Below are 12867 nucleotides of genomic sequence, written 5' to 3'. Positions count from 1 at the left end.
GGGTTAAGTTATTCAAACCTCACTGAGATAAATTACCTCCTTTATTCTAATAAAGTTAGCATAAAATTTTTATTAACTTTTCTACAGTTAAGAGAACTGGATTTTTTTTTTCCAGGTTGAAATGACCTTGCCAAGGTCACAGATTTTCAAGGCAGTAGAACTGAGGTCAGAATCAAAAATTACTCTTCACCCTTCTACTGTGCAACCACATTATAATTGTGTAAACCCAAACTCACTCATCAGAAGTCTGTGCTGCACAGACTTCTGTTTTATGGGTTTCACTTGTTTTGCAATCACGAGGCTAAGCTAAGGATCCATTAAATTTGCTTCCACGGATTTCCCTCCCACACAGAAGTGCTCGATTCCAGCTGTTTCATCATATTTGTTCTCTGTATCATTTCCTGCTGCAGATGAGTTTCTCTAAGTAGCAAGATGTACGGGAAATAAATTGTCCACACAATATTAACTAATCAATAAACATCAGGGTCAGCCCAGAAGGACTGTAATTTATAGCAGATTGTTTATTTTTACGATGAAGTCCAACCAGAACTGCACCAACCTAAACTATCCGCGCTCCACGGTAATGCGGGAAGAGAGTTGTTTTATGTTCACTTTGACAACCTAATTCCCACTCTCTCATTCCTGGTTTCTTTGGTTTTTTTGATTTTTAAAATTCGGTCGGGTTGGGGGTTTTGCTGAACAGCGCTTACTGTCAGGCATTTTTCATGTTACTTTTCTGGACCTTGCACATTTATTTCTCCTTCTGTTCTTTTTTTTTTTTTTAATATTTATTTATATTTTGAGGGGTGAGGCAGAGAGAGAGAGAGGGAGAGAAAGAATTCAAAGCAGACTGCACTGTCAGCGCAGGGCCCGAAGTGGGGCTCAAACTCACGAACTGTGAGATCATGACCTGAGCCAAAATCAAGAGTCGGATGCTCAACCGACTGAGCCACCCAGGCGCCCTCTCCTTCTATTTCTTTAGGCTAAAACCAACACACATACCCTGTCCCTACTCTCCATTCCTAAGGAACAAAGGAGTGTTTTTAAAAAGGAAGAAAGGTATCCCAATAAATGCTAATGCGAATTATGACCACAACCTTATGGAAACGTTGGAAAGAATGCCTATTTTCCTTTCAAATGAGACCGTGGCCACGAAAGGATTCTGTAAACTGAACGGTGCTTGTGAACGCTCTCGTACCCATCGACGCTTGGCGTCTTTTACGCTGGAAGGGGGTAATCTGTGTGACGCTGTGCAGAGCAGGGGCTGACAGCTTTCCACAGGCAGGGAGTCAGGACTGATCCAAGTTCACCTGCCACTCTACGCGAGTAGTACAGGATTGTGGGAGGCAAATGACGGGAAAGTCAGTGTGTAGAGACACTGGCCCTGCAGCTGGAAGACTGTCCAGGCTGCCTTCTGTAGCCGGAGGTGGGACAAATGAGACACACCAAAGAGCAAAGACAGGGGAAAGTCAAACTCAGAAATTAACAACCACTTTTTAAAAGTAGAGAAGAGGGGCACCTGGGTGGCTCAGTCGGTTAAGCATCCAACTTCGGCTCAGGTCACCATCTCATGGTTCCTGGGTTCGAGCCCTGCGTCGGGCTCTGTGCTGACAGCTCAGAGCCTGGAGCTGTTTCGGATTTGTGTCTCCCTTTCTCTCTGCCCCTCCCCTGCTTACACTATGTCTCTTTCTCAAAAATAAACATTAATAAACAAACCGACAAATACATGCATGTAGAGAAGGGACATGCTGGAGGTGTGATTTGGCAAGAACAACCAGCTGCAAGCTGAAGATGGACTCCGTCCCCACACCTGCCCTGCCATGAGACACCCCCGCCCCCCGGTCCGGTCCTGCCCTGAGCTAACTCCAGGCTATGTGCCGGGGACTCTAGTGTTGCTGAGCCTGCGCCTGAGTGTCCTCGGCCATCAGCCCTGTGTCTGCGCACAAGCCAGAGCTAGGTTTCTTTGCTGGCCTCAAATGCCTTTCCCTCAAAAGGGCGGGTGGCAGGCAGGGCGCCTGAGAACATATGCTCCCAGGCTCGTCTCCAGGACTCGTATCTTTATCTCCAGAGACAGGGAGCTGAGGGCTGAGAAGGCTTCACGGATCAACCTTGTAGCTACTTCACCACAACACGATCCCCTTGTCTGGTCAATGCTCCACAAATCTATCATTCCTTTGTTTAATGTGTTTTTTTAAAATTAATTAATTAATTAATTTATTTATTTATTTATTTATTTATTTCTGAGAGAGACACAGCATGAGCAGGGGAGGGTCAGAGAGAGGGAGACACAGAATCTGAAACAGGCTCCAGGCTCTGAGCTGTCAGCACAGAGCCCGATGTGGGCTTCAAACCCACGAACTGTGAGATCATGACTGGAGCCAAAGTTGGGCGCCCAACCGACTGAGCCACCCAGGCGCCCCTATCATTCCTTTGTTTCAAAAGTGTAAAAGCTTCCTGCCTTGGCCACTTCTTTGAGTCTCCTATCTTTGTGGGGCTCCCGTATGTACGTACATAATTTAATTTCTTTTTCTCCTGCTATTCTGTCTTCTTGTTCTTGGGGGCTGTGAGCCAAGAACCTAGAAGGGTAGAGGGAAAATGATCTTTCCCGCGCTATAGGGACATCAGAGGCTAAAGAGCAGAGGCATTAATCAGAGGCACATAGCAGAGTCACTACCTGGAGAAGTTGGTGACATAGAATTGTCTAGATTTATGGCGCCCCCCCCGCCAAATTCTAGGGTAGGGCCTGAGACCTACAACACGGACCAAGTTTCCCAGAGTCTGGATGCGCACGCTGGAGCAGGAGCTGTGAGGCCGGACTCTGATGGGGCCTGTGGGCGGCTTGGCCAAGGCAGCCTTTGCTCCACTTCTGGTTCCATTTATGTGCTACCTTTGTTCAGCCCCCTTCCCGCTAGACCTCAGTGCCCATTTCTTGCTCTCCTGGCTACCCTGGGAAGACGTCTCTGGACGACGTGAAGCGCACGGACCCTGGAGCCAGAGTGGCGTGAGCACTGACTCGGTGTGAGACTTCGAACAAGGCACTTCGTTTCACTGAGCCCTCGGTCACCGCCCATGTCGGTCAAAGGGAAGCCTGTACCAGTACCTGCTCTGTAGGGTCTGGTGAGGAAGAAACCATATCATATGTAAAAGCACTCAGCACAGCACCCGGCACATAGGTGGACGGCCTAGGGAGGCCCGGGTTATTATTACTGTCCCAGTCATTATTATGATTTGTGAGCCCAGAGAGCTCCATGGTGGGTGGATGTGAGTCTCCTGGGCGACTCCAGGTGCGACGGTGGGTGGCAGCCAATACGTTGCTTCTGCTTCCCACTCACGTGGGCAGCTGCTCTGAGTGGGTTATGCAGTCCTGTGCCAGTCAAGTCCATACACCCCTACAGAGAACACACCAGGTGCCAGGTATTGGGTCAGGTGTGCAAGGCCCTTGAGGAGATCACATGCCAGTGGGGCGGGGGGGGAGGGGGCAGCACGTAAATAAAATCCCTCCCACGCAGGTCGTGATGGGAGCGTAAGAGGTACCCAAGCAGTGGCTCACGAGAGGTTAGGGGAGACTCCGCACCAGCTCACTTCTCTTGCATCTATAACATTTTCTGGGCCCTTTAAGAATAAAGGTAAGCCACCTCGGTTGAACCGTTTCAGTAAAGCTTTGGAAAATGTCTTCATATAAGATCCTGGGTCTTATTTCTATGATCTTCATTCCACCCCAAGATCCGCTTTTTTTTTTTTAAACAAGAAATACATTACTTAATACTTAATAGACTTTCAGAGCTAGAAGGAGTCTTGGAAATCATCTATGCTAAGGCTCTCAGTATGCAAAGAAAAAGCCAAGGGTCCTGTGGTTCTGCCTAAGATCACAGAGCATTAGCAGCCAAGCTGAGGTTATTACCCCAGTCTCTGGCTTCCAGGCAAGTTCTGTTGCACAATTATTTAATCCCACTGAAACCATAAGGGGAAGCAGAATCATCTCTAGCAAAGAGCCTGTGTTCATTCGTTCACCATGCGTTGAGCTCCTATGACATGCTTTATAAAGGCCAAACAGGAAGTAAAAAGAAAAGAGATGAGCTTGGTAGCCTGGTAGATTGGTCAGAGAAAGCTCCTTAAGGAGCTGACCCTGGAGCTCAAGGTGGAGAAATCGGCAACCATGTTAAGAGCCAGGGGAAGTAGATTCTAGGCCCAGGGACTGGCCAGTGCAAAAGTTCATGACAGGAAGGGCACTTGGAACTCTAGAATCTTCCAGATGCTAAGACCGGAGCCTTGTGCATGAGGGGCAAGATGGCACACATGACATAACATAGAGACAGCCATGCAAGACTTTGAAGGTTATGGAAAGGGTATGGATCTTAGCCTAAGTGGGAAGTCAATCCATGAAGAGGATTTAAGCTGGGGAGTTCATGGTCAGTCTGGCTACTCCATGAAAAACAGAATCCATGGCTCTTTTTCTCAATGGAGGCTGCGTGTCGTTTTGCTCTTGTTTCTCCTCACGCAGAGGACACAGAACACACACAAACATGTGAGAGAACTTGGAAGAGCAGGAAGTTAGGGCCCTAGGTGTTGAGTCTCAGGATCCATCCCCCATGCAACGCTCTCTCTCCTTGAATTAAATGGGGGAGGGGGTGCCTGGGTCGCTCAGTAGGTTAAGAGGCTGACTCCTGATTTCAGCTCAGATCATGATCTCCTGGTTCATGAGATCAAGCCCCGCTGACAGTTGCAGAGCCTGCTTGGGATTCTCATTCTCCCTCTTTCTCTGCCCCTCCTCACCTCTCTATAAATAAATAAACAGGGGAAATATCCCATTACAATGAACTGGGGGCTAGATTTAAATACTCCTTCAACCATACACAGCTCTGGTACAGAGACACTATCAGCATCGTGCCCTAGAAAGATGAACGGGGAGGCAGAAGGAGATGATGTGAGCAGACAGTCTGTTTACCACATTGCAAGCTGATAGTCTTCCCTATTACGGATTGAGTTCGGTTCATAAGTCACTTTTGGAAGTGACAGTCAAAGGGAAAGTGGCCTGTGTATGAAGAGAAGCGTCCTCCTAATAAGCAGCCAGGCTCAGGGTTCCATTTCCATCAGGAGTACTGAGCAAAGGACCCTGTTTCCATCAGGAGTACCAGGCACAGGATTCCATTCCCATTGGGAGTACCCAGCACAGGATGTTTTCTAAGAGGGTGTGGTTATCATCCTAACGTCAAAACTTCAGGAAATGCTGGTGTTCCAGGTCGGTGGCCTTGGACATCCCTGTGCCAAGAGGCTTAGATGCCACCAGGTAAAAATGGACAAAGAGCCCAGACCGGACAAGCTAAGCTTATTTATTTGCCTTTACACATGTGCCCTGATGTGGACAAGACCCAAATCGTGGACAAACCTAAAAACACGACAACGCAGTCTCCTAAGTCCAAATCCAGACTCTAAATAGCTGTGCCTGCTTCTCTGTGTCCAGAGTTTTCTCTCTTTAAAGGCCGAGTGGCCTCTACTTCGCTGTTCCAACCTCCAAAGCTATCTGTGCCATTGTTAGTTCAGCGTCTCCCCTTGCCCCGCGGAACAGGAAATGTGTGTGTTGGATCTGGAATAATTTCGGATTTTTCTCATAGCAAAAGTCTTGGCTCCGGGTGCTTAGACCTTGAATCTGCCTCGCTGCCTGGTGGAAATGACAGCCTGCGAGCAACCCTGAGCACTCTGTCCAGAGCGAGGCTGTGCCAATGGCCATGTGGGCCCCCCTCCGCCCCCCCAGCTGTGAGTCCCAAGGAAGACAGATTCCTTGGCAGGCAGAGGACAGAGGAACGTCGTGGACGCCGCAGGCCCGGAGATGCACACCCGGGGACAGACATGGCTTCATTTCCCACATTTCTTTCACACAAAGCATGATTATAGGGAAGTGCTTCCATATGGCCCGTGGAAAACCCCGGCCAAGAACAGCTTCAGCCGGCCAGGTTCAGAGCAGTAACAGACTTGAAGGGGCTGTAACAAAAATCGAGGACGAGAAGCAGCATGTGTCTGCTCACTTTTCCCGAAGCCCAAGCACAACGCGCAGAGCCAGGTGCCGTCCCCACGCCCCTTCCTTCAGCACGTCACTCCACCCGCGTCCTGCGCCATCTGTCCCTAGGTGCAGGTTGCCCGTTCTTTGTAGAAATTAATTAAAAAGCTTAGATTTTTAGGGGCTTTTGACCTGGAATGTCCCGAACTGGCACAGGGGTCTGAGACACCACCCCCCTCAAAAAAATCAGAATGGCGAATTTGGGGGTTGGGGTTACACGTGCATTTTCCTGGAGAAAAAATACACAACAACTTTCCATGATTCTCAAAGGGATCCATAATCCACAAACTGAAATCAATGTGAGAGAGAGACAGAGAGAATGTTCTACCTTACCAAGAGTGAGAAATGGTACCCCCTCCCTCCCTTCCCATTTCAGAGCCTCCCCGGATCACGTCCCCAGAAAGACTGGTTTCTTGACCTGATTTCACTCGGCATCTACCCTGGTTCAATTAGAATTATGACGATTTCCAGGCTCTTTTGGGCCCTGACAAGACAGTGTCTATTTCTGATGAGACTTCCAGGGTCTTTAAGCCAGCGCTACCTCTAGATGCTCCCCCAGCACCTTAGCTACCACCTGCTCCCTTCCCATCTTCCCGTCCAAAAGCCATCCTGGATTAACTCTTCACAGTCCAAACTGGCTCCTCACGGTCTCCCCCTGATCTGAATCTTTCCTCTCTGCCTCCTGCGATTGACTCTTCCTCCACACTTCTGACAAGGTTCCCCTCCACCCCCATCAGCAGCTCTCTTAAAAGCAACACCCAGACGGACTGATTGTTGACTTGGACATCTGTTTATAAATATTCACATTTACAGTTAATATTTATAAATATTCACATTTACATTTAATGTACGTAAGAGGTGTGACATCTTTTGGTACCCAAATGAGTCATATTTCTAATAAAAACACTGCCAGCAATTACTGGGCACTCTCCAGGTGCCAGGCACTATTTGCAATGCTCAGCACGACTGATTTACTCAATCCTGACAGCACCTCTACAAAGGCTATTACTGTTTCCAGTTTAAATGAGAAAACCAAAATACACAGTAGTAAGCAACAAACCCAGGATTTAAACCCAGGCTGTCTGACCCCAGAGCCCAATTTCCTAGCCACTTCCCTACAATGCATTTCATAATTAGTTATGAGAGATGGTCCTTAACATCTCTGGTCCTTTGTCTCCTCATCTGTGAAGTGGGTTTGACAGTATCAAAACTATAACATAAGGAGGGTAGTGGAATTAAGAGAACTCTGGGCATTTTGAAGCACTGTATCAATATTAGTAATAACAGAATTGGTAGAAGGCTGTATCTGTGGATTCCCAGCTCCTTAGAAGCCAGTGTGCGCAGGCCACAGTTCTGGGCGAGGAGGCAGACCTGTTGGGGAAAGACTTCCCTTCCTGAACAAAGGGTACCACAGTCAAGGAGTGGCTTTTGGACTACCTTCTTTATTGTCTGGGTGTAGATGAGTGTGAATGTCTAATGGTGACTTTGCAATGGCAGAGAGGAAAGCCATACTCTAAGGATGATGAGGAAGACAGAGAGGAGTCTGGTTCTTTAAAGACAAGTAGAACGGCTTCTCCAACCTTGGCTGTCTACTGCAGACCACCCTGTATTTTAAGTTGGGTTTTCTATGGTTTGTAGGAGAAAGCCTTCCTCACTGGTGCCACCACTCAAAGCCAGCTCCTTCATGACATCCACCAATCAGAACCTCTACGAATTCATGGCTCCTCATCTCAGGGAGCCCTCAGAGCAATCCCTCTAGCTTTTTATGGTCTTTGATGAGTTTCTTCCCCTCCTTTCTTTGATGGGAACACTCTCACGTCTGAGAGCTCTTGCTCTTACGCAGCTGACTCTCACCTCTTAATGAACAATACGGAAAAAAAAAGGCCATATGCTAGGATACTTCTAATTCCTGTCCATGTTCCCTGCTGTGCCTGTATGGTTATTCGGCTCCTGACATGGCCTGGGGTGCACCCTCCTTCTGCCTGGGCAAATCCTTCCATCTATATAATCTCTCTTCACTTCTGTTCACTTCTCACCCACTGCAGTCAGGTTCTGGCTTCGGCTGAAATTCATTGAGACCGCTCTTGCTAAGGTCACAGGTGGCCACTGAATTCCCAAAGAGCACATGTTGGATTCCTATTCCCGCTGGCGTCACAGCAGCGGTTAACATGGTTGACTGCTACCTCCTTTTTGGAAATGCTCAGTCCTTTGGCGCCCACAATACTGCTTTTGCTAAGTCCTGCATTTACCTACTCTTTTGATCTTCTCTCATTCAGATTCCTTTAAAGCTCTTTACTGGCTACATGCGTTGACCTCAAGTGTTCCCCAGGATGTTATTCTTAGCCTCAGGATATATTCTACACACTCTCTGTGGGTGGACTTACCTAATTTAGTTTACCATCAATAAGGGGATTTTGCTATCAGCTAACAATGGACTGGAGTATTTCCTTTTTTAATGTTTTTAATGTTTATTCATTTTTGAGAGACAGACGAGGTGGGTGGGGGGGAGGGGGGAGGAAGAGTGGCAGAAGGAGAAGGAGATACAGAATCTGAAGCAGCTCCAGGCTCTGAACTGTCAGCACAGAGCTGGATATGGGGCTTGAACACATGAACCACGAGATCATGACCTGAGCCAAAGATGGATGCCCAACCAACTGAGCCATCTGGGCAGCCCTGGATTGGCGTATTCCAGATAAATCCTTTAACTCTAAACAAAACATAAACAACATATCTTTGAAGGTATCAGAAAGGTTCTGACATACTTAATACTTATGGGGGCAAATTTCCCAAGAGAAGGAAGATCCGAGGAGGCGAGCCCTTACTAGTGGTACATGACTCCTCTTCAGGAATCCCTCACCCAAGTGAAGAGCAAGCACATCCACCCTTCTGCTCAAGTGGGTAGCTGGCATCTCCCTCTCTTCTTTTCTCTTGCGTCTCCATTCCATGGATTATCAGACTCTGCAAGCTCCACATCCTAAAGGTCTCTCTGGTCTGTCTCCCACCACACTTCCCCGGACTAAGGCAACACCCTCTACTTACAAAAACTTCCCATATGGAGCCCTTGCCTTTAGGCTCACCTCACAGGGAGTCCAGCCTCCACAGGCCGCCAGGATTGTTTTACTAACACACAATCTAACCATGTCACTCCTCTGCCCAAATTGCTGGAGTGACTCTACTAACCTGATGTGTACAGCGCCATGACAGAGGCCCCTGTGATCGCCCCGAGTGCCAGCCGTCTCATCCTTCACCCCGTCCAGTGGAACAGCTACACGTGAACAGCTTCTCAAGAATGCCCGGGCCACCGTGCAGTGCCATGGCACCCACTTTGGGTTTCCTACACCCGGAACACCTCCCCCTCCCCCCTCCAACGGAGTCCTCCCCGTGTGGAGAGAACAAGTAAAATCCCTGTGTCATAAATTATATCAGAATAAAGTCAAATGACCAGAAGATTTTACAGGTGGAGAACAGACCATAGAGGTGCTGGCAGAAACACACGGGAATAGGTGTTTTCCTTTTAAGGCAGTGGTTCGCAAATTATAACCTGGGGATCAAACTCAGCCTGCTGCCTTTTTTTATAAATAAGGCCTCTTTGTTCTGTTAATTTCTGTATGCCTTGGGGGCACCTGGATGGCTCAGTAGGTTCAGTGTCCAACTCTCAATTTTGGCTCAGGTTAGGATTTCATGGTTTGTGAGTTCAAGCCCCACCTCAGGCTCCATGCTGCAGGCAGAGAGCCTGCTTCAGATTCTCTCTCTCTCTCTCTCTCTCTCTCAAAATAAATAATCTTAAATTAATTAATTAATTAACTAATTAAAATTTCTGTATACCTTGTATGTTTCCCCTCTTTTTAGTTTAATTTTTTATAAACCATTTTGACTCCATTTTCATTTCCTTTTCTGTATATTTGGATATATGTTTATATATTTCTTTTAGCTGTTTAGATATTGCTTAAATACCATACAGATTACACTTAATCTCCTGAATTTATAACAAGTCTAGTTATTTTTTTGGTCAGAAAAGAAAATAAAAACATGTATGTATTTACCTTAAAAGTGGAAAAAAGGAAAGCTTCAAAACCAGAGTGTGCTGCTTTGTTATGAATGTCTAATGTGCACTCAAAGTCTTGAAAAGCAAGCCTTTTTACCAAAGAGCAATGTCTATATGTCACTAGGACATATAGACTGTAATTATAAAAGAAGGTTTTGAGGGGCGCCTGGGTGGCTCAGTCAGTTGAGTGTCCAACTCTTGATTTTGTTGCAGGTCATGATCTCACAATTCCTGGGATCAAGCCCCGTGTCAGGTTCTGTGCTGACAGCACAGAGACTGCTTAGGATTCTCTTTCTCTCTCTCTGTCTGCCCCTGCTCCACTTGTATGCCCACGCTCTCTTTCTCAAAATAAATTTTAAAAAAAAAGAAGGTTTTTGGGGCGCCTAGGTGGCTCAGTCGGTTAAACGTCTGACTTCAGGTCATGATCTCATGGTCTGTGGGTTCAAGCCCCACGCCGGGCTCTGTGCTGACAGCTCAGAGCCTGGAGCCTGCTTCAGATTCTGTGTCTCCCTCGCTTTCTGCCCCTCCCCTGTTCATGCTCTGTCTCTCTCAAAAATAAACATTAAAAGAAAAAAGGTTTTGAAACATAAAGGTGCTTGTAGAAACCAGCCAAGAAAGGAAACTGCACTGAGGGAACAGAACAGTGAGCAGATGCTCTGGAAGGAAGGCTCTGGGAGGTGATGGGCGTGGCCCCGGGTCTGGGTGGACGTCTGGCCACCACCTGGGTGCCAAAGGGGGAAGAACACCCCCCGGCAGGATCCGAGAGGAGGACATCACCGCAGCCTCCGAAACAGTCACAGCGGAGTGGGCGGGCGCCCCCAGACTTCAGCAAGGTCCCCTCCAGAGGGTCTGCTTTCCCACGTGTAATCAGATGCAGGAAACCTACGATAATAGCACCCACGACAGGGATGTCCAGGATGACAGCAACTCTTGTACACGGTATTTTGGGAAGGGTCTTTGCTCACATGGTCAGGGCTGAGGTCCCTAAGGACACGCCAGCCCAGCAGTCGGACGTTAGCATTTCTCTGGCATCAGAAAAGTGGCCTCTGCCCTCAAAGCGCTCACTTGCTCTGGCCGAACCTCTTTTCCGCCGGGATGTGCGCTAAGGGGCGGTGTGGGTCACCAGCCACACCTCCTTCAAGGCACTGGCTTCCCCAGCTCCTGCAGTCAGTAACAGGTGACAGGCCGCTCAGCCCCTGGCCCTTTCCTGTCCCTGCGCTAGCTGCCATGGTCGCCTTTGGGTCTTGGGGTACTTCTCGCTTCTCCCCAGTTCCCGCGGCTGATTCTACAGCAAGTCTAGCTTGAACGGACACGCTGCACATGAAGCTTTATTGGCACACAGCCACGCCCTGTGCTTAGGCGCCGGCCTTGGGGGCTGCAACGGGGTGCTCGTGCTGGGACAGAGAACAGACGCCCTGTAGAGCCCTGGCCCCTTACCCAAAATGTTTAACGCCCCCCACGTCACAGGATTACAAGAGCAGATATCGCTGAAATAAAAAGATGAAAATTTCTGAGGTTGTAAAACTTAGAAACCATTGATCCTATAAACACAAACAATATTGAAACCCAAGTGACAGACGGAGGCCAATATTTAAAACAGGTATCACCAAAAAATTGAACATTAAGAGTAAAATAAAATAGAAGAGGCAAATGGTTAACATTCGCGATGTAACAAAAGCTCACAGCAATGGGGAAAAGCTCAACATCCAAACGCGGAAAAGATCAATATCCAAAGGGACAAATAAGCAGGTGACTTTCGTGGTTCATTGAAAGGTGAGAAGGTACTGAAAGATGGGAAGAAATGCAAGGCAACGTTTTCTGCCTTGTTAGCAATCAAGGGAGGCAAATAAAAAATTACTACTTCAGGCTTTACAAACCTTAAAAAAACACACACACCTGTATCGATAAGGATTCAAAGAAGCCAGTGGTCTTAGAAAAATTAACGGAACCCAGGAGGTGACAGACACGCTGTGGAAGAAATCTGACCGAGGGTTCTCCAGTGAAAAAGCTCAGCGAGGGGCAATGTTACCCCGGCACCGGGTGGCATGGGGGGGGGGTGCAGACCTACTTTTCTCCGGAGAGACGTGCGCCTTGGACTGTCCCCGCACGAGCCTGCAGGTGGAGCCGTTGCCGGCGCACACGCCGCAGCTGTCCTGCCTGGCTCCGCTCCCCAGGTGCCGGTCGCAGCCCACCGCCTGCGGACAGAAGCGGGAGACAGGAGCCTGAGAACGGGGACACGCAGCTCTAGAGACTTCCAGAAGCGTCCCCCAGCGGGGAGCTCCCTTCGATTCAGGAGGGGGCTCCCTTCCATGAGGACAGAGTTTGCAGACTATGAATGACCTAACGCCTTGCAAGATCTAGCTTGGGGGCGGGTGGTAGAGTGGGGGGGGGTCTCAGGCCAGGCCCCGATTCAATGAAGTGAAGCTGCCCCTCCCTGCACATTATTTGTTTTTTAATTTATGTTTTATAGTTCCAGATTTTTCTGTACATAAAGTGAACGGAACACTACAGACACTGTTTCCACTGCCCCGGCTCTCCCCACCCCTGCCCTCTCTCCTCTGACCCCTACTCTGGTCGTTTTCTCTCCAAAATGACTCCTACCCTGAAGTCCGCATGTATCCTTCTGAGTTAAATGCTTTAAACTTTTTTCCTCTGTTCTTATCTCCATCTCCACATTATCTCAACCTCTATACTTACCAATCTCTCTCTATTGTGTATCTTTACATCTCTTTCTGTTTATCGTTATTTATATCTACACCCTGTGTGT

The 12867-nt window shown here is 48.2% G+C and overlaps 1 protein-coding gene across 1 annotated transcript in view; it reads right to left on the bottom strand.

The window, feature by feature from the left end:
* The window catches only part of ADAMTSL3 (ADAMTS like 3), a 293055-nt gene that overhangs the window by 175159 nt on the left and 105029 nt on the right, over positions 1-12867 (bottom strand). The window contains exon 6 of the mRNA XM_039216731.1: positions 12169-12295. Within this exon, the coding sequence (XP_039072662.1) occupies positions 12169-12295 (127 nt within the window). The remainder of the gene's footprint in view (positions 1-12168; positions 12296-12867) is intronic.

Source organism: Hyaena hyaena, unplaced genomic scaffold (assembly GCF_003009895.1).
Source record: "Hyaena hyaena isolate Hyena2069 unplaced genomic scaffold, ASM300989v1 scaffold_13, whole genome shotgun sequence".
NCBI lineage: Eukaryota > Metazoa > Chordata > Mammalia > Carnivora > Hyaenidae > Hyaena > Hyaena hyaena.
Note: the sequence above shows the minus strand (reverse complement) of the source record. Positions and strands in the feature narration are given on the sequence as shown.